The following is a 20,986-nucleotide window of genomic DNA, read 5'->3' on the forward strand; positions in this document are numbered from 1 at the left end:
TTTGTCAGATGTTACAGGCCCAATTATGATCCATCATCTTTTTTCTATTTGAGTGGTTTTTTTTTTTTCCCCTCATAAAGCTAGCTCAGTGCAAGTACCCCAGTTTCCTTTAATGTAACTTTCTGGATCTGATCATCTTTTTTCTTCCCAAAGGCCTACATAACTGGTTATGAAATTAACTGATATACCTTGGGTTATGCTCCAAAGTGAAACAACGTGAGAAGTTGATAAGGTCATTCAATTTTCTTGTTTGTCTTTACAATTAGAGAAGGGATCAATTAGGGGGGGATATTTTTAGTATGTTTATTGCTTTCACAGACCGAAGCAGACTTAAAATGGCATCCATACTCAAGAATTCACTTACCTGCTTAAATACATGTAGTCTGAATTTCATTTTAAATTTGAGAGTGACATCTCTTTTGAATAGCAAAAAATAAATATGAAGAGAAACAAGAGAGAAACAGATATTTTTTTCAAGGATAGTGTCACTAAGTAGAAAAAACTGATAGGTTATGACCTGCTGTGATGATTGTAAACGCAGCCTCACTGATGGGTTTGGAGATAATGCAACCTCTCACTTTGTGCACAATACAAATATCTTTTTGTGTGAAAGGAAAAGTTATGCATACTGGAAAAATCAGTCGTAAAATTGGGCAAAGCGAATCTTTGGAAAACCATATGTGGTCAGGTTATACAGATGATATCTGCTCCAATAAATGAAATGACTCAGTGACAAAAAATGGTTGAACTATTTCAAAGTGCACTAGTGGTGCATAAAACTTAAATGGTAACTGGCTGTTGGTCTCCTAGTACAATTCTGGGGTTATGGTTTGGTTGCTATGCCCTTTTGTTGTTATGAAATTTGTTTGGAAGGGAGTATGGTTTATTTATTTATTTTTGCTTTGCTCTATTTTGGGAAGTATGTTAGTGTTGGGCAAAAAGTTTTAAACAGCAAAATTTTAGAAACTGGTCCCAAAACAATGGTCCGGCTTGTTTCTGCAGACCACAGGATTTTGATCCCAGACGGGTGCAACCCTTGTTTTCTCCCAAGGGCCAGTGGATATCTATAACATAATTCATGGGTCATATAAAATTATCAACTTAGACAATTATCCTTCTATAGATGTACTGAATATTGAGTGCTACCTTTGGTTACCTTAGAGGGACCAAATGAAATGATTTTGCAGGGTCTTATACGGCCTTCTGACTGGGTGTTCTCCACCCCCCTCATATCACACACAAGGATTCCGGATATAAGTTTTAGTACTGTAAACCCCAAAGATAGTTCTAATTATCAGTGATAGCATTGCATTTGTAGTCACAGGATTCTACCACTTTGAGATATTACTGACTTTAGTTTCTCAAAAAAAGAGTTTCAACAGCAGCCAAAACAGTATTTTTTACACCAAGAATCTATGTCTCCTTTCAGTTCATAAGCCTCAATGGTTTCCCATTTCCTTTAGAATCAACACACACATGCCACAGGCTGTCTATTCCTTGCACCTGCCTGCCCACCTCAGTCTCACCTCTGATGTGGTTCTCTTCAATTTCTTCTTCAGCTACTCTATCTAGTTCGTTTAAACCACTAGTTCCCAAACCCAGTTGCTGCCAGTACCTTTCCCCAGGGGTCACTTGCCAATGCCTGGACAACTTGAGGGACAGGGGGTGCTGCCACCCCTCTAGCAGTCCCAGACCAAGGGTGCTGCTCAAAGTACCATCAGGCACCAAACGGGTACCAACAACAAAGAATCCTCTGGAAAAAGCGGCGGTGGAGTAGGGGATTCCTTCATACCATGCCTTCCCTCTTCCAGGCCTTCTCTTCATCTTTTCCCCACTAATTCCTTTCTGATAACCACTCTCTCAAAGACTCTTCCATTCGGACACATATTATAGCCTTCCAAAGACCGGCGAGGCACTCAGGGATACCACTGACAAATTTTACATTTTCCCCCGATATGCCCAGGAACTAATACAGAACAGATAATTTAGCCTCACTTAGAAAGTCATGGGATAATGATGTCATTAGGTGGTAAGGACTAAGTAACACATTTCTTTAGCACAGCGCTTGAAGCATAGAAAATCCAAGGAAAAAACAACAATTAAAAAAAAAAACGCTCCATTCTATCCCTTTAGTGCTTCCCGCCTTCCTGCAAACCTTCGGCGTGTGAGGAATCCTCCTGTCAGCTAGCCAGTGGACACTGCTGCGCCTGCGCTCTTTTACCTCAGCCGCCAGGCCGGCTGTCGGAAGCACTTGCCTCGTCACCACCGGCCTGTCAGAAAAACCGGCCCGTGGCTATTGCGCATGCGCATACCGGGAATTCCGCCTTCTCCGGGCCTAGTATCCAACCGAAGAAAAGCAAGCAAAGCCTGTGAGCACGCCTGCGCAGGCGAGCGAGCGTACCCCGGAAGTAGTTCTTTGGCCCATGACACGTAGCAACGGAGCCGGTGTTGGGGTCTGAAATTCAGTTTTGGAGGCTCCTTGGGGTTCCTGGGGTTGGAGTTGCCGCCGTTCCCGCCGCCTCCGCGTTCGGTGAGTGTCCGAGACCGCGGCAGGCTGCTCGGCTTCCCCGCGCACCTGTGCGGCTCGGCTTGCTGCCGGCTCGCGGCGCCGCACCCTGGTCCTTTGGTTCGGACTTGGGCTCAGATGGGGTCCGCGCTGCCCAGGCGCGACCCGCCGACCCCCTGCATCCCCCGGCAGCCCACTCGCCCGCCCCCGGCAGCCCACCGACCCCCTGTATCCCCCGGCAGCCCGCCGACCCCCTGCATCCCCCAGCAGCCCGCTCGCCCCTGGCAGCCTGTCGACCCCTGTATCCCCCCCGGCAGCCCGCCAACCCCCTGCATCCCCCAGCAGCCCGCTCGCCCCTGGCAGCCTGTCGACCCCCTGTAGTCCCCCGGCAGCCCGTCGGTCTCTGCATCCCCCCGGCAGCCCGCCGAACCCCTGCATCCCCCAGGCAGCCCACTGCCCCCCTGCAGCCCCTTGGCAGCACCCCGGCCTGGCCGTGCGAGGAGACAGCCGTGGTGTGAGCCGGAGCTGTCCCGAGGCCAGGGCTCCTTTGCCGGTTGTTACTTAAGAGTCCGGTGGGTCTGCTGCTCCCACCCCGAAACCGAGGTGACTCGCTTGTGGGGTCGCACATTTTTCCTTTATTCCTCTTTACCCCCTTCCAGGCTTGCAGGTGACTCCCCCAGAGTATGGACAGTGTGTTGAAGCCCCGGGGTCGAGGGACGGACTGCAGTAACCAGTTGTCATTCCGTTGCAGATCGTTTGCAATGTCAGGCTTTGAGAACTTGAACACGGATTTCTATCAGACAAGTTACAGCATTGACGACCAGTCGCAGCAATCCTATGATTATGGAGCCAGTGGAGGACCCTACAGCAAGTAACTTTTCCAGTTTTGTGGTTTATTTGGTTAGCACTAACAGTGACAGCATCTGTTAGAGTGTTTCCTTCTGCCTGAGACTGAATGAGCCATGGTGTTTTTTAAAAATTTTTTTTTAACATTTTTTTTAAAATGTTTTTTTAAAAATGCGATTGTGATTTTTCCATCCTCTAAAGAGGAGGGAACGGCCTTTAGTTTGCTCTCTGCTGCACACTCTTAGGATGTGCTGGAGTGACAAGCAGCACCTAGACGAGGATGGCAGTTTCACTTACCTAGAAGATAGGTTGTTTAGTCTGGAGGACCTGCCCCAAATTAAAATCTTTGATGAGAAAACTTTCTGGTAGAAGTCCAGCTTTCAGGCTTTAGCGATGTTAATTGAAAAATGCTTAGGGACACTGCCTAGTGGTGACTTTCTCTGGTGTAAGTCATGAAGTAATTATAATGTTCTTATAATCATGTTTGTTTATTTGTTTTAATTTGTACTAACACATGATGAACATTATGGCCTGTAGCTTACAAGTTAACCACTTCCAGATTTTAGGGGGTGGGGTAACTCCAAGCTATTAGGACTCGTCTTAAAAAAAAACACTTAAAAAAAAAACAAACCGTAGTTTTTTGCAGCAAAAGTAGATTCACTGAAGGCTTTTTCTAGCAACCTCTAGGACATCATATACTTAGTCTCACAGCCCCTAAACATTTTACCAGCCTCTCATCAAATGAAGGCGGTTTCTGTACCAGGGAGGCTTCAGTCTTCCTGGGCTCCTTTAAGAGTCTTATGAAAATGGCCTGTTACCCAGGAATACAATGCACACACTCACTTAAATGCCCAAATGCCCTGGTGAGGGCAGTCAGATGCCATCTGATGTTCATCGGCGTCTTCGGTAGCAAAATGCCTGTGGAATGTATTCCCGGGGTGTGGGAACACAAGGGCAGGTTGTGTACCCTTGTACATATTTGATAATTACTCTGGCTGAAAGTAAGTTTGGCCATATGTTTAATTGATCCTGTCTGTAGTAGCAACAGGGCTTGGGAGAGCTTGTCTATTTAGCCGCTTGATCTCTGGGTTTAGACTCAACAGACCTATTCCATTTGAATTGCCATCTCCTGGATTTATCTGTCTGTTAGCTCTTACTCTGTTCTTAGGATGGCTTTAAGGGGGTAACTTCCTCTCCCAGCCGTGATAGTCTCATTTCAGTTCTTTACACAGCAGTTTGTCTGCCGCTAGCCCTTCGTTTTCATAGTTCCATCCCAACCAAATCACATGCCACTAGCACCGTTCCGATACTAATGAAGTTTCTTCTGGGTGGGTCTGTAGCTTCACTGCCAGGTAAATATCCATCTTAGCTTAGTAAGTAATTATTTGGCTTCCTAGAGTTGTTAATGAAAACCAACTGATAACTTCCTGCTCTTGGCTGTAGAAAACATGGGTTAAAATACCATACTGCTTGGATTGTCTTCAAGTTTGACTTAACTTCTTGTTGGTGCGTAACTCTGCATTAGTGCATAAAGTGAGCTTTTGCATTTTGCACTTTGCTCTGTGGGTACTTAATAGGTGTCACCCTTTTGTCCATATACCTGTCCCCATCTCTCCAAAAAAGTAATGTTGCATAAATACCACGTCAAGTTCTAAATATGCCTACAAAATATATAGTAATAGTCAAAAAATTTTTAACTATTAAAAGGTGTTGTGCTCTTATGCTAAACTTTACGAATATAATACCTTTGTGGAAAATCTGAAGGCTTTTGTGAACTTAGGAGTAGCTAACCCAGTATAGGAAGAAACTCTGCGTGTAACACAGTGTTTTGGAGAGCACTGCTTTGGTAAATGCTTCTCTTTTTGCCATGGAAGTGTGCTTTAATCTGCATTGATAACTACTATACTATGTTTCAGTTTTGTTTTGTGTTTGTTTTGTTTTTTGTTTTTTCTCTTTGAATATTTATTTTATTTATTTTAAAAGCAGAGTAAACAGGTTAAGTGAGAGAGAGAGAAAAAAAAGAGATAGGTCTTCCATCATTGGTTCATCCTTCAAATGGCTGCAAAATCCAGGAACCAGGAGCTTCTTCCAGGGCTCCCGCGAGGATGCACAGGCTTAAGGACTCAAGCCATCTTCTCCTGCTTTCCCAGGTGCATTAATGGGGAGTTGGATCAGAAGTAGAGAAGCTGGGACTCAAATAGCACCAATACGGGATGCAAGCATTGGAGGTGGCAGCTTAATGGACTGTGCTACAGCACTGCCCCATGTTTTAGTTTTAAACCAGCAGCAGGGCCTGGCGCTATGGCTCAGTGGCTATTTCCTCACCTTGCACATGCTGGGAACCCATATGGGCACTGGATCATGTCCCAGCTGCTCCACTTCCTAACCAGCTCCCCGCTTGTGGTCTTGGAAAGCAGTCGAGGATGGCTCAAGGCTTTGGGACCCTGCTCCTGTGTGGGAGACCTGGAGGAAATTCTGGCTCCTGGCTTTGGATTGGCTTAGTTCTGGGTATTTGAGGAGTGAAGTAGCAGACAGATATCTTTTTTCTCTCCTGTGAATCTAAACAAATCCTTTACAAAAAAAAAAAAAAGCCAGCAGTAATGGATGAGAAACTTTCCTACATGATTCCAGTTAGAAAAGCAAAATAGCGAAGTCCATGTTCTCCTTTTCGCATTGCATTTTGAAAATAGAATGATAGTACCACTTTGAAATGGTTGTTGTTGCTAACACCATGTCTTTTCTTCATGTGGACTTTATGAGTCTCTACTAGTGGCTTTTTTGTTGTGGATGGTAGACCTCAGAGGGCCTTTGAGGCCTAGAAGAAACGTTTAAGGTTAAAAATTATTTTCCTGACAGTGCTAAGATGTGCTGCATGTTTTAAGTTTGATGTTACAGAAATCCTGGTTGATCAAAATGCTGATCTATGAGACTGAATCAAGGCAGTGCAATCAAATTGCTATATTAGAGGCTGGTTTCTTTTTGCACACTTGTAGGAGTCAGTTGTATTTAAGTATTTTCCTGATCAGTTAGAATTACAGTTTTACTAATTCTAACCCTTGAGCATGCACATTTCTTTAGCATTCAGTGTGACAAAATGAAAAAAAATCATAAAACTCTTCCACACATACTAAAAGGGTGGTGATTTTTTTCAAGAAGAGCACTTGAACAATTCAAGTTGCCAGCTGAACAAGCTGCTTTTTCCTAAAAGCATTTTTATTTGTAAGAACTGCCAGGGGCCAACATTGTGGTCCAATGGTTTAGTCCCTGCCTGTGATGCTGGCATTCCTATGAATGCAGTTCACATCCTGGCTACTCTACTTCAAACTAACTGCCCACTGATGTCTCTGGGAAAGCAGTGCAAGATGGACCACATGGTTGGGCTCCTGCCACTCACTGGAGTGACCTGGATGGAGTTCCAGGCTTGTGCTTTAGCCTGATCCAGTTCTAGCTGTTGTGGCCATGTGGGGGTTGAACCAGTGGATAGAAAATTGTTCCACCTCTCTGTAACTCTTGTTTTGAAACAAATAAATTTAAAACAAACCAACAAAACAGCAAAAACAACTGCCAAAGATTTGCTATTCAGACTTGAGCATTTGACAAATTTTTGTTCTCAAAAGTGAATGAACTGAACCTTTACCTTGAGGACAGTAACTGAAAATGTGTGTCACCAGTGTATACATTCAAGTTTGCAGACAAAATGAGGGTTTGGAAAGCTTGAATCTGCCACTTGAACGTTGACTAGTTACATCGTCGATTTCCGTTTATTGACTTTTTTTTTTATCAGAGCATGGTGATTCTAACATTTTTCTTAATTGGTTGAATTAAATATGTTGCTATATGAAAGATATGTCAAAGTAATACTAAATATTTTCTGAATGGCTAATGCTTGGTACTATAAATTCATACACTGATAAAGAATTAAAAGAGCAAGATGTTCCTTTTGTTTGCATTGAAGAGGTCCAGAAAGTTTATTGATACTGTTTTCAACTCTGTGTTGCAGCTTGAATTTTGAAAATGCTTTATTTTTGTGTAGTGATGTACCTTCCATAAAACTGTGCGATAGTCAAGAAAAGCTTTCCGTTCACATGTGCAGGAACATTAGTTTTCCATAGCAGATTGAATTCAGAAGGAAGTGTAAGATTCTATCTTTTGTTAAAGTAGAAAGTAGTAAGTGGTATTTTCATAATTATAACAATACTACTTACTGCATTTTTTGAAAATAGTTTTATTGAAGTGTTTTTGCTGATATAATGCATGTGCTGTTTAAATTCATTTATAATTTTCTGTTTTAATTTCTAGCAAGCATTTACAGGCAGTAACTCATATAAACGAAAACACTTTGGAGGTTTTTTTTTTTAAAGATTTATTGTTTTTATTGGAAAGTAATTTTACAGAGAGAGAGAGAGGTAGAGGGAAGTCTTCCATCTACTGCTTCACTCCCCAAATGGCCTCTTTGGCCAGAGCTGAGCCAGTCTGAAGCCAGGAGCCAGGAATTGCCTCCAGATCTCCATGCAGGTGCAGCATCCCAAAGTTCTGTGCCATTCTCTCCTGCTTTCCCAAGCCACAGGCAGGGAGCTGGATGGGAAGTAGAGCTGCTGGGGTTAGAACCGGCACCCATACGAAAAGCTAGTGCTACAGTGTAAAGAATTAGCTTATTGCATCATCTTGCTGTTCCCTGTAGTTTTTACTATATTTAAGAATATAAAGTGGTTTTATATACATACATACATTTATATATATATAAATAAAAAAATATACTGGTCCATGCTGTTCTTGGTTTTATATTATATTACATATTATATTTTATTATTATGTTATATATAATTATATATAATATATTATATTTTATATTATATTATCTCTCGGAAAATAAAATACAGTTTATTCAGACTATACAAATACCAAACTGGAGCTTTTCCAGATTTTGTGGCTTCAGAAATGGATTGAGACAATCTTAACTTGAATCAGTGCAATAGAGTATTATATATCACGAAGTGTTGGTGGTTATCTTAGTTTAGCTTGCCCTATTTGGAATGAGTTTGTATGTGCATACACATTAAAATAAATAGAAGTAGACATTTGTGTGCCAGAAAGATTGTGAAAACACAAATACAGACCAAATTATTAGAATTATCTTTGTTGGATAGGATGTTGAGTTAATTTTTACATGTGAGAGCTGAGAGTTGGCCACTGGAATCAAACAGTCTAATTTTGAACCCTGACTCCATCATGAGCAAATTATTTTAAGGTAAATTTCCAATTCCATATCTTTATAGTAGAGACAATAGTATCCGTGTGTTAGTGTTATAATGTGAAAGTATTATAAGGTAATATAAAATAACTCAGTAAACACTTGTAACACATAGTAACATTGAAATAGATGATTATATTTTAGAAAGTTTAATAAATATGCCTATATCACACATGTTATTTTAGGATTAACTTTATTAAACAATAAATATACAACATTTTCCAACTTATAGAAGTTTGTAATATGAAAAATAAGTCATCTGTTTTCACCCATTTTCAAGTTTTTTATGTAATACTGTGATTTGAAGTTTCTTGTACATACACTCAGAGATACCTGTACAAATGTGTGTGTGTGTGTGTGTGGTTGCAGCTATCTATAATCACTGTTTCAAACATTACCTTTCTCCCGACTGAATACATACCATTTGCCCTCAACAAAATTGCCGCATTGTTTTTAACATATGCATGCAATGTTTCCCTTTCTCCCCTTCCCCATATTATTGCTATTAAAAAAAAATGATATAGGAAATACTTTTTGCACTTCCAGAAAAGCAAGTAGTACTTTATTAAAAAATGTATTGAAATAGTATTGTACATCTTGGACTCACATTGGGGTTTCCAGAGTTGTGTACATCTGAAAAAATGCCATTAGTTTGATTTGCTTTTAGTCAAGATGTTCAATTAATTTAAAAATTGAGTTTAGTTTGGGCCTGGCACTGTAGCCTAATGGCTAAAGTCCTTGCCTTGCACACGCAGGGATCCCATATTGGGTGTGCCAATTCATGTCCTGGCAGCCACGTTTCCCATCCAACTCCCTGCTTGTGGCCTGGGAAAGCAGTCGAGAACGGCTCAAAGCCTGGGCACCCTGCACCAATGTGGGTGACCCAGAAGAAGCTCCTGGCTCCTGGCTTTGGATCGGCTGAGATTTGGTTGTTGCAGCCACTTGGGAAGTGAATCAGCAGAGAGAAGAGCTTCTCTGTCTGTCCTTCTCTAAATGAAAGCAAATAAATCTTTTTTAAAAAAAATTGACTTTAATTTTAAAAGATCAGTGTTAATGGATATTACTAAATGTTTACATTTTCTGAAACAAAAGTGTAAAAATATAAAAGACTAGAGCATCTCTAAGACTTCTCAGCCTTCATTCTAAAAAAGTATCTTAAAATAATTAGCTTACTTCTACATATTCTACCGTAAAATCATATTAGTCCCATTAATATATAAGTCATATTATTATTTGAGAACATAGTGAAATTTAAAGATATGGCCTAAGTATTCTGTTCCCTTTTGTCGTTGTACTTAAGTAGCCGTTTTAACTACTCTCCAATAGTCGATTGCCATAGTACTCATCAAGTAAGACATCAGGTATACAGGCAGGTGGAAACATTGAAAACCCTATTTCAATGCAAATGGTGTTAATGTTATGTATTCTTTCATAAAAAGATTTAATTTATTCCACTTTATGGTTTGAAATTGTGCTTGCTTAATTGTCTACTTACAAAAGTGACGTACTATGAAGACAAAGAAGAATGATGCAAATTATAATGGCAAGTTACAGACAGAGTGTCATCTGTACCTTTCATTCACAACATACTTTTTTTAAAGATTTCTTTTTCTATTATTAGAAACTCAGATATACAGAGAGGAGGACAGACATAGAGGAAGATCTTCCATCCATTGATTCACTCCCCAAGTGACCACAGCGGCTGGAGCTGCGCCGATCCAAATCCAGGAGCCTAGAGCTTCTTCCAGGTCTCCCGCATGTGTGCAGGGTCCCAAGGCTTTGGACTGTCCTTGACTGCTTTCCCAGGTCACAAACAGGGAGCTGGATGGGAAGCGTGGCTGCCGGGATTAGAACCAATGCCCATATGGGATCCTGGCGCATGCAAGGCAAGGACTTCAGCCACTAGGTTACTGCGCCATGTCCCACAGCATACATTTTATTTCACAGTGTTTGTGCATACTTACTAGGAAGGAAAAAAGCCACAATTTGGAATTTATTGCTTGTTTCCCTAGTGTTTAAACAGTTAGTACTTAGTGAAGTACTGTTTGCCACAGAGTTGTTATCAGCATCATTGGGAGGATTCTCTGAAAGCAGACGACTTCTTGTTTAACTAATTATCTTGATTTTAGTAATAATTCAACAACCGTTTATTATTTATTTATTTATTTTTAAAAGACTGGCCAACTTGGAGCCTTATGTATTACATGCCTGAATATTTCTGTCAAATGACATTTAAGAGATACTCATGTTGGGGACCTGAAATGTTGATGAGAAATTTACATTTCATTGATTCATAGACAATATGCTGGCTACGACTACTCGCAGCAAGGCCGATTTGTCCCTCCAGACATGATGCAGCCACAGCAGCCGTACACTGGGCAAATTTATCAGCCAACACAGACGTATACTCCATCCACACCTCAGCCAATCTATGGGAACAACTTTGAGGATGAGCCACCTTTATTAGAAGGTAGGATGACTGTTGGTAGTGTGTTGAGTATCCTTTATCCAAAATGTCTGGGGCCAGAAGTGTCTCAGATTTTGTAGTTTCTCAGATTGTGGAATACCCACAGAGCATCTCTACTCTAAAAATCTGAAACCTATAGCATTAGACATACCCAAAACTGTAGTATTTAGCTAGTCAATAAAAATAAATTTTAATTTGGAGAAATTGTCCTTTCCTTTAACCCATCGTGCCCCATTGTCTTTTACAAGATAGCTAGATAGGAGAAGTTAAGCCGAACAATAAATATACTACTTGGCATAACTTTGAAGTAAATATCATGTCATTGAGTATAGTCACTGAATTGGAAACTTGACATTTAGAAAAGAATAATGTTACAGAAGATAGTTGTCTCTTAAGTAACTCATTTTAAACAAACAAACTCATTTTAGCCACACTGGGCCAGATTTTTAGTATTTCTATAAACTGATAATAAAGAATGTCAATGTCTAAACATTTACTTTAGATTATTGGTTCATTTTGTCATAAAAAGTGAAAGAAGGTAATATGATATTGAGTATTCTAACGGGAAATAAGCTGGTGGAAATATTGACATAATTGAAAAGGAGAGTTTTCAGGTTATTTTCCAACCCCAAACACCAGCTCACTAGCTCTGGTCTTTCCCTTTCCCTTCCCCTTCCCTTCCTTTCTTTCCCCTTTCATTTTTCAGGTACAAGGAAGCTCAGGTGCACCCCTTTTTAAAGGCAGTAAAGGTGTGGAAACTTTTCAGAAAAGTGCACAGATATTCATGGAGACATGGCTTTGTGTATAGTTTCATGGGCCTCTGTGTATTTCTGAGATGAATATCGGGAATTTGCTATGAATCCATGTGTTCTTTCTATGCAGTTGGGGCTGAGGATGTCATGATCATATCTATATTTCCCAATACCAAAGCAGAAAGCAGAAGTCAAAAATGGTTTAGTTGAGGGAGAGACACCACAACCAGGTAGAATGTTAGTGATATTGCTAGTGCAGTATTTCTAGTGTTGCTGGATCCTCTTTTGCAGTTAGATATTTCCTTTTGTTTCCTGTCCCAACACAAGTTCTTGAATTAAATTATATTGCAAATCCTGAGTGACTTCCTTATTTTCTTTTTCTTTAGAGTTAGGAATCAATTTTGACCACATCTGGCAAAAAACACTTACAGTGTTACATCCTTTAAAAGTAGCAGATGGTAGCATCATGAATGAAACAGATTTGGCAGGACCAATGGTTTTTTGTCTTGCCTTTGGAGCAACATTATTACTGGTAAGATATTTATAATTTTTGTTTTTTAAAGCCAAGAGACACAGATAGATTTTCCATTTGATATTTAACTTCCCAAATTCCTGGAATAGCTGAAGCCGGAGTGGGCTGAGGCCAGGAATCCACAACTCAGTCTTGATCTCATACATGTTTGACAAGGATCTGGATTATGAAAAAAAAATCTTGCAAACCTGGTACTTTTTGAAGATTTCTCTGTACTTTAATTTTAGTGATAATATTATCTGAATATGACAGTTGTTCACATAGCATTTCTGGTATGATATTTCCAGTTTGGTTAATCTTTGCTATACAAGTGCAATTCAGTGATATTTTTTAACAGGACAGAATTGCTAGAGGTTTTTTTATTTTGTTTTTATTGTCTCATTGAAGGAATGGAAATAAATGTTTTGTTGTATTACTTTTGCCTTTTCTTCTGTCCTCACAGAATTCCAACTTCCTGTTTATCCTGTATTTTTGTCCTCCCAATTTCTGTAACACTCATGTAAAGTGAATAATGAAATTATTTCTGTGGTTAAAGATATTACATCTGCCAATGATAATAAATTGCTGGAAGCCATTGGGGTAAATTAAAGGCTTTCAAGTGATATGGGCTGCTATCCAAACATTCTGAATGAAGTTCCATCTTGTCTCTGTAGTTTATTTAGTTAAAATCAACCAGAGTTCTTTTTAGGAATCAATTTTAGTTGACTTGCCATGGTTTTGTCTCTTAATTATATGTTAGGTTTTAAAGTCAAATGCTAACTGAAATAGAAAACTAAATATTTGTGTATGAGAAAGTAATGCTTCAAAGAAGGATGTAGAATCCCATTTGGTCTTTTATGTCCTTGCAGAAAGAATATTTATTTCTGTTCATTACGGTGGTCATGAGTTAAATATCTTCCACATGTACCATTTTAGGTGAAATCACACTAAAAGTAAATTCTCCTTTGTCCTTTAACTTTTAATTTTTTCTCCACCCTAGGCTGGCAAAATCCAGTTTGGCTATGTGTACGGCATCAGTGCAATCGGATGTCTGGGAATGTTTTGTTTATTAAACTTAATGAGTATGACTGGTGTTTCTTTTGGTTGCGTGGCAAGTGTCCTTGGATATTGTCTGCTTCCTATGATCCTGCTTTCCAGCTTTGCAGTCATATTTTCTTTGCAGTAAGTACTGATATTTATCTGGGGGATTGATTCACTGATTTTGTGTGATATTAATGAACTGCATCATCAGCTTCAGATAAATCACTCTCTGAGCAAACATCAGGTAATTGGTATTACCTGATGCAGTAAAGACTCCTGCATGCTTTTGGGTGACAAATAACAGGAATGAAGTAAATTTTAAAATCATCATGCTCTATCTCTGCTTTTACCTGTGATCAGGAATTTAACTAGTTTTTGTTTTGCCTGTGTCATAACGATATTGAATCAAAAAGTGTGATTAACTTAAATATTACATGGAAAAGCTCAACTCATTATTGCAATTTTTTTTACCACCTTTGATGTTTTTTAGATTATGTCTAATTTCCTGAGGCAGTTGAGCATATTACAGACATGCAAATAATATATACAAGAACACTCTGTTTTAAGCCTTTCAGCTAAAGATGAAACATATCTTTACACTACAAAGCCTATTATTGGCTTATTTAATTCTCAGATGTACTTGTAAACAACTTCAAATATCTGTATTTTTTAAAGTCATATTTTAAGTTAGGATGAAATAAAGGGCTATTTACTACCAATAAGGTTCCCTGTGACTGTGTGCAGGTCCTCTCAGTGACTTAGACTCCACTTTGTGGCCAGTGCTGGATGCTGCCAGTCTGAAAAGTAGTTAGAATATTCACCAACTGCTTACTTCATGCTAGAGATGTCGCAAGATGATGGTTTCATCATGTTCCTACTGGACATAAAAATGTTTCAGATTTTCAGGACAGAAATTTATTTTTGAAGAACTGATATATTTGAATTTTACTTAAGTTATTGTTTACTAGAGGTGTTTCTCAACCAGGAACATATTTGCCTCCCAGGGGACATCTGAGACTATCTGGATACAGTTTTGGTCTCATGGTTGTGGGTGGTAGGAATACTGCTTCCTTGTGGGGTGCAGATCAGAGATGCTGCTGAACACCCCAGCCATGCATGGTGAACCTCAAAACAAAGACACAAGCAGCCCATTCATCAGTAGAGGCAGGGTTGAGATACTCAAGCAGAAGTAGCTGTAAGGGAGCTTTTACCACAAGAAATGATTCAACACCATGAAGTCATTGAGAGGTCCATTTTAACATTTCAAAAACATCTTGATTATTTCTGCATATGTCAACAAGTGAATTTAAAATGCTTTTCTTTCAAATAGGTTTTTTGAATTATTCTTAGGCAACTAATCTCACCTGTTTTTCTTTCTCCCTGTTTTTTTGTTTGTTTGTTTGTTTTGTTTTTTTCTTTCTTGGTTGCAGAGGTATGGTAGGAGTCATTCTCACTGCTGGAATCATTGGATGGTGTAGTTTTTCTGCTTCCAAAATTTTTATTTCTGCATTAGCCATGGAAGGACAGCAACTTTTAGTAGCATATCCATGTGCTCTGTTATATGGAGTCTTTGCCCTGATTTCTGTCTTTTGAACTGAATTTGGGATGCGGACATCAGTGGGAGAAACACACAAAGAGACCTTGAACTCTTAAATCGGACCAGCGAACTGCTACAGCACACCTCTCTTGCAGATAGATTTACGTTTAACGATTGGAGCAATGGAAGCAAACATGGATCTTTTGTTCGTTTTTATAGAACTTTTGAACACTATGTTGGATTTTCCTACAGTGTGACTAGCTTTAAGTGTTTGTGCTTATAGAAATAAGAAGTGCTAGTTCTTTCCTGTTACGCAGCCTTTGAGAAACTTTTAACTTGCAAATTATGTTTTTATAGATTTTTATCAAACCAACGGCAAGGCTGGTATCTTTTCTTAAAAACAATTCAGACATAGTTTAAAAAAAAAAAGATGCAAGACTTCTTGGAGAAATACTTTTCCAAGGAATTTGGAAAGAAAAAATTCTATGTCCACGTCAGTTGCATTTGAAGACTAAAGAAAAAAAGATCTCATTATTGACTTGTACGAGTTTATGTTTCAGAAGTTTGACATTCCTGTCAATCAGTCTCTTGAAATTTTTTGCTAAAATTCAGATAGGAGGCTTACTCTCTCTTATTACAGATGTGAAAAGTGAACTCCTGTTTAGAGAATATTAATTAAGCCATTATGACCTAGACTGGCTGCATTAGTGCTCATAATTGGGTCTTCACCTTTTCCCAGAAAATCACTATCCTTTTTGAGGAAAGATATTTAAAATTTCACAATTTCTGTATTGCAGTTATCAATGTAAAATACATTTGATGCTTACTAATTAAAATTTTCCAAATTAATTTTATTTGTGTTTTTGAGTATACTTTCATCACACCACTGTTTTGAGTGTCTTGTTTTTCTTTAAATGAGGACGTTATTTTGACTCCCAGCTTTGCCTAGCCTCGAAGATAGAAACCACCTAATAATAGAAAAAATGGATTACATGAAAAGCAGTTTGGTTTGAGTTATATTATTTTTTGTATTGAATATATTTGCTTTATGTTGTCATGCTCTCTTATCACTGCATCTGTAGGAAAATACTGTATATCCTGTATGTTTTTCATGAGCTTTTTCTAGATAAACAGCTCTGATTGTGGAAAAAAGAGTTACAAGAAAGGCATGGAAAGGAAAATGTCTTTTTTTTTTTTAAGTGGAGACTCAGACTAAATAAAAAGGAATACCAAACTATTGTAGTAATGATTCTTTTTTGGAGTAAGTCTTCAACAATCAAAGGAGGTTGAGATAAGTAAAATTCTCTCACATTGTCATACTTTCTCATTACTAGCATCACAGTGTATTTTTTTCATTAATTCTTAATCTGGGAAAACAAACTGATTAGTTTTGAACTAGGTTTCATACATAGAAAATTGCTATGGAATATTTTTGTCTAGTAATCCTTATATATCAACTTTGATTTTTTTCAGTTTATTTTACTAATACAATTGTTAAAGCTTTAACATTGTGACAAATGCCTTCTTTAATATCCAGTTCTTTCTAATGAACAAGGTAGATGATTCTTTGGGAATTAAAATCCCTCCTTATTCATTAGATTTCAGAATTAAATCAGCCTAATTCCCCAAATAAAGTGTTTATTTATTGCTATCCCAACAAAATAAGTAGTTGTTTAAATTATTGTAGAAATTTTGGTTTTGTTGAACTTCCAAATGATAACTGTTTTATATTCAGCTGTTGCAGTGTCAAAAGAGGCTTACAGGGAAATTTCCTGTATACTTTAGCATTTGCTTGGTTTCTCAAGGAGTTGTGTATAGCCAAAATTTGCCTTATAAAGTTTTCTTAAATATACAATACATGGACAGCCATAGTTGCACATACCTTAAAGACATATACCACATCTCAGAAAGTACCATGTGACATTTTTTTGTGTGTGTCTTGCACTGTATTAGATGTGTTACATTTGTACATACTAGATTAAGTATCTGGCTTGCTTTCGAGGCCATTTACACTAGAAATATCAGAGCATAGCTAAAAGTTCACCCACTGATTGTGGTGGATACCCAAAACACTTTGGGGATGACCATATCACTGCAGGTTTTGTACTTCTGAGCTCACTCATCATGCTTATATGCATGCAAAGATATAGTCAATTTTGCATATTTGTGTAAAGGTGTATTTTATGAATTGTAACAATTTGCCTACTCTGTGTTTTAAGAATTGCATTACTAGCCTTGTGGAAACAGGTATTTCCCCAGATACAGTTTCACAGATAATACAGAGTATAAATCTTAAAATACTCATTGGCATCCCTTCCAAATATGCTTTTTTTAAAAAATTTAGGAATTTATCTTTAATTCACAAGCTCAAATGGCTGTAGTTAAAAAGAAAACAATAGAAATTAAACTCCACCACCAAAAACAAAACAGTGAAACCAAGACACTATTTGTAAGTCTAAGGCCTTCTAGCCTTCCAAATGTAAGCGCTCTGAAGACTGTATCAATTGGAAGAACAAGGCATATATATGAATGGAGCCATGACATTTATATAACTGGAAGATCCTTCCTGGAACTATTTAATCGGCTTTACAAGAGAAAACAAAAACAAACACTTCCTAAAACAGAACAGAATGAAATTCCAGTATTCCCAATCAGCATGTTCCATGTGGATAGAGACCAACAGTGATCCCGCTTTCCGTTCTGTCTTCCTAGAGCTCCAATCCATATTCACTTCAGCAGAGACACCACAGGAAACAGGAAAGAGCCTGGCATTAAAATAGGCACAATTCAGTGTAGTTGTATGATCTTGCTTATACACAAGCTCACAAACCTGGGGTTAGAGGTATAACCTAAATGGGTGCTAAGACAAGAATTAAAGAAAAATTAGAAAAAGGAAAAAAAATGCAAAAGAAAAGGGAGAAAACAAAACCCTTTGGAAATCAGGGCATTTAATATAGGAACTATAAGGCAGTATTTAAGTTCACTTTTTTTTAAGAGAATTTTTTGGCTTAAAATATTTCACTCTAATAGAATTTATGTCAGCAGTCTATGATTGTCACCAATACACTATGAATACCTTTTACAATGTAAATCCATGTCCCTGTCCCCTTTTTTACCCTATTGCAATTATTACAACTAAGAGACTAAAGCTCAAACACATTTTTGTAGTTTTGAATTTGAACTGTGCATAAACCAAATTTTATAATACTTCCACTTAAGATTGGGACACTTGATTCTTCCATGTGGATCTTAGGACCTTTTCCCACAGGTTTTTCATTTTTTTTTTTAAAGATTTTATTTTTATTACAAAGTCAGATATACAGAGAGGAGGAGAGATAGAGCAGAAGATTTTCCCCCTGATAATTTGTCCCCCAAGTGACCGCAACGGCTGGTGCTGTGCCGATCCTAAGCCAGGAGCCAGGAACCTCCTCCAGGTCTCCCACATGGGTGCAGGATCCCAAAGCATTGGGCCGTCCTCGGCTGCTTTCCCAGGCAGGGAGCTGGATGGGAAGTGGAGGTGCCGGGATTAGAACCAACGCCCATATAGGATCCCGGCTAAGGCAAGGACCTTAGCCGCTAGCCAGGCCCAACAGGTGCTTTCTGGTTCATCAAGGTTACTGCAGCTTCACTGTCTCCTTAGGCTTCTTCCTGACGCTGTGGATGTGGCGACAGTGACGGCTGCTAGAGTCACAGCAGCAACTGCAACCTCGGCCTTCTCAACTTCTTGATTTTTTGTGTTTCTTGTCCTTCTTTTTTCTTTTTCTTTCCACCTCCTTTTTGATAGGAATTCCTTGACCGGTGCCGCTGGTGACCAGTTTGTAGAGAGTGCCTGAGGCAGAAGAGAGGATGCAGGTGCTGGCAGCTTTTTAGCGGGTGGTTTAGTAGATGCAGACCCAGATAGGAGATGAGACCCTCCTTACAAACTGTGGGCTTGGACAGGCAGTCTTTACTCTGGGAAACTCGTAAGGGAGATGGAGACTGCCTTCTCTGGAGTGAAGACGCATGGGCAAGGGGCCAGGAGGAGGTCCGAGGAGTGCGAGGCCAAGGGGAAGGCAAGTGCTCTTTTATGGCGAGAGTACTTTGTGGGCAGTGTGGCCTGATGAAGGGCCTTTTCTATGCTTGGATGACCACGAAGGCAACCGTCTAGGTGACTGGGGAGCTTCTTGGTTTGGGTGACAGACAATGCGAGTCTCGCTGCTTCACTGGCAGAGATGGCAACCTTCATTTTGGAGAGGATCGAGAAGAAGCTGTCCTTTCCTTGGGAGGCAGAGAAAGGGAGTATTTCCTTATTTCCAGCATCTGATGAAGTACCTCCGGGTGGGGTGAAGTCCTTGGTCCTTGTGGTGTAGGAGACCGGAGTGACCGGAAGAAGTGGGCGGAGAACAGACCGGAAGAAGTGGGAGGACGCCGCCTTGTGGTGGGTGGTGGGGAAGAGCTCCTCAGTGTACCGTGAGGCGAGGACGTGACCCGCGGGCGCTGCGTCCTGAGGGGCATGCCCTCCTGGCAGGGGACGTTCTCCACCGGCTTCTCTCGCCATTCTTCCCTTGGAATCCTTTGAGTCCCTCATTTTCTAAGGAGGAAGACGAGCTGTCTGTCCTGGCGCCTGTTGCCAGAATCGGCCGCTACCATTTTACCACCTTCATCTGCTTCAGAGAACTCTACTTTTTTTTAGGTTGTGGTGCTGGTGAAGGAGACTCTTTTTCTCAGGACCTTTCCGCTTTGGCACTTTACCTCAAGTCCTTCCCCGAGACACAGAGACACGGCTTTTTCTTGTGCGCTTTGACTGCCGAGGCGCTGGGGAGTGGCGAGGGTTGGGTGGCGGAGTCGCTGGAGGTGGTGGCCTGTGTCTTCGCCTCACGGGACTTGCTGAAGCAGGGCACCTGCTAGTTTTTGGAGAGGAATTGTCTGTCCTCTTGGGAGGCTGCTCAGGGATGAAGTCTCCGGGGAGGCACTGCCGGGCAGGAGCGCGGCCTCACGCCGTCGTCTGACTGGAGACCCGCGTCGTGCCTGCGTTCTCTGAGGAGATGGCCGCCTGCCTGGTGAGTATCGGGTTGAATTGGGATCTATGGCTCCGACTAGGTCGAGTGTGAGAAGGAAAATGAGACCATGGAAATGACCTTGATTTGGAACGTGGCTGAGATCTTGCCCCGGTCTTTTCCCTTTGTGGAGATATATATCTTTTTTTTTTTTTTTCTGGAGAAGGTTTGGTAGGTTTTGGTACAGGTTCTGGCTTGGGAACTTTAAGGATGTCGCTATCAGAAGTGGCCTCTTGTACTGGGTGTTTTTTGACTTACTCTGAAGGTTCTGGGCCTCTGTGGAGTTTTTCCTTCTGGAGGAAGGACAGGCCTAGCAGGTTCTGTGGTGGAAAGATCGAGAATGCCCGTGCTTTCTCTCGCGCAGGGACAGAGGAAGATGTTCTAGGGGAGGAGGGTGTGGATTTGTGTCTTCTCCGGCCTGCGGACTGCTCCTGCGTGTCGCTGATGCTTCCTTTTCCTTCCTTATCTCTCTTGTCCTGTATTTTGATAGCGTATTGTATTTTACTTGTAGAAGTGGAAGAATTTAGAACTTTGGGCTAAAAGGAGTTAACAGAGTTTTAGCCTAGAGGATAGTCTGACTCATCCTGGAGAATTTTGGGAAACAAGACCGTATTTAGAGATCAGCCTGCTGTCATTGTCCAGATCCGGTGTAATGAATGACCCGGCCAAATGCCTTACTTTTCACCTGGTCTGAAAGAGCATGTGCGCGTGTGATACAACAAGTGTAGCCTTCCTTAAAGTCATATAGAAACTTCAGCAGTAAAAGCAGCTCAGCAGCAGGCGTGTGGTGACGCAGTAAAGCCAAGCCGTGTCTGGATGCCACATCTCCTGAGTGCTGCTGGAAGTGCTGGCTCCTGTGCTTCTGGTGCAGCCTCCTACTGGGCAGCAGATGATGGAGCCCAAGTTTGGGGGTTCCTGTCAGCCACCTGGAAAACCCAGGTGGACTTCCAGATTCTTGGCTTTGGTATGGGCCAACCAGGACTGTTGCAGAGGTTAGGGAGGGCATGAACCAACCAGTGGACAAATCTCTTTCCCTGTT

The 20,986-nt window shown here is 40.3% G+C and overlaps 1 protein-coding gene across 2 annotated transcripts; it reads left to right on the forward strand.

Annotated features, from left to right (window-relative positions):
• Positions 1 to 2,394: 2,394 nt before the first annotated feature.
• YIPF5 (Yip1 domain family member 5) lies at positions 2,395 to 16,140 on the forward strand. Of its 2 annotated transcripts, none has more exons than XM_040999629.1 (6): positions 2,395 to 2,530; positions 3,258 to 3,377; positions 10,901 to 11,073; positions 12,209 to 12,354; positions 13,334 to 13,515; positions 14,805 to 16,140. In XM_040999629.1, the coding sequence occupies exons 2-6, from the start codon at positions 3,268 to 3,270 to the stop codon at positions 14,965 to 14,967; spliced, it is 774 nt and encodes a 257-aa protein (XP_040855563.1). In that variant the 5' UTR covers positions 2,395 to 2,530; positions 3,258 to 3,267; the 3' UTR covers positions 14,968 to 16,140. The 2 variants fall into 2 exon arrangements, with proteins under 2 accessions (XP_040855563.1, XP_040855499.1); XM_040999565.1 differs by having other exon boundaries at positions 2,408 to 2,530; positions 3,166 to 3,377.
• Positions 16,141 to 20,986: the final 4,846 nt, after the last annotated feature.

Source organism: Ochotona curzoniae, unplaced genomic scaffold, assembly GCF_017591425.1.
Source record: "Ochotona curzoniae isolate NIBS_2020 unplaced genomic scaffold, NIBS_Ocur_1.0 contig_1, whole genome shotgun sequence".
Classification (NCBI taxonomy): Eukaryota; Metazoa; Chordata; class Mammalia; order Lagomorpha; family Ochotonidae; genus Ochotona; species Ochotona curzoniae.

Bases quoted from the DNA above. Each gene is read 5' to 3' on its own strand.
- YIPF5 (XM_040999565.1), top strand. From the start codon at position 3,190: ATGGACAGTGTGTTGAAGCCCCGGGGTCGAGGGACGGACTGCAGTAAC. The intron at 3,378-10,900 runs GTAACTTTTCCA...ATTGATTCATAG, and splicing joins AGTGGAGGACCCTACAGCAA to ACAATATGCTGGCTACGACT. The intron at 11,074-12,208 runs GTAGGATGACTG...CTTTTTCTTTAG, and splicing joins TGAGCCACCTTTATTAGAAG to AGTTAGGAATCAATTTTGAC.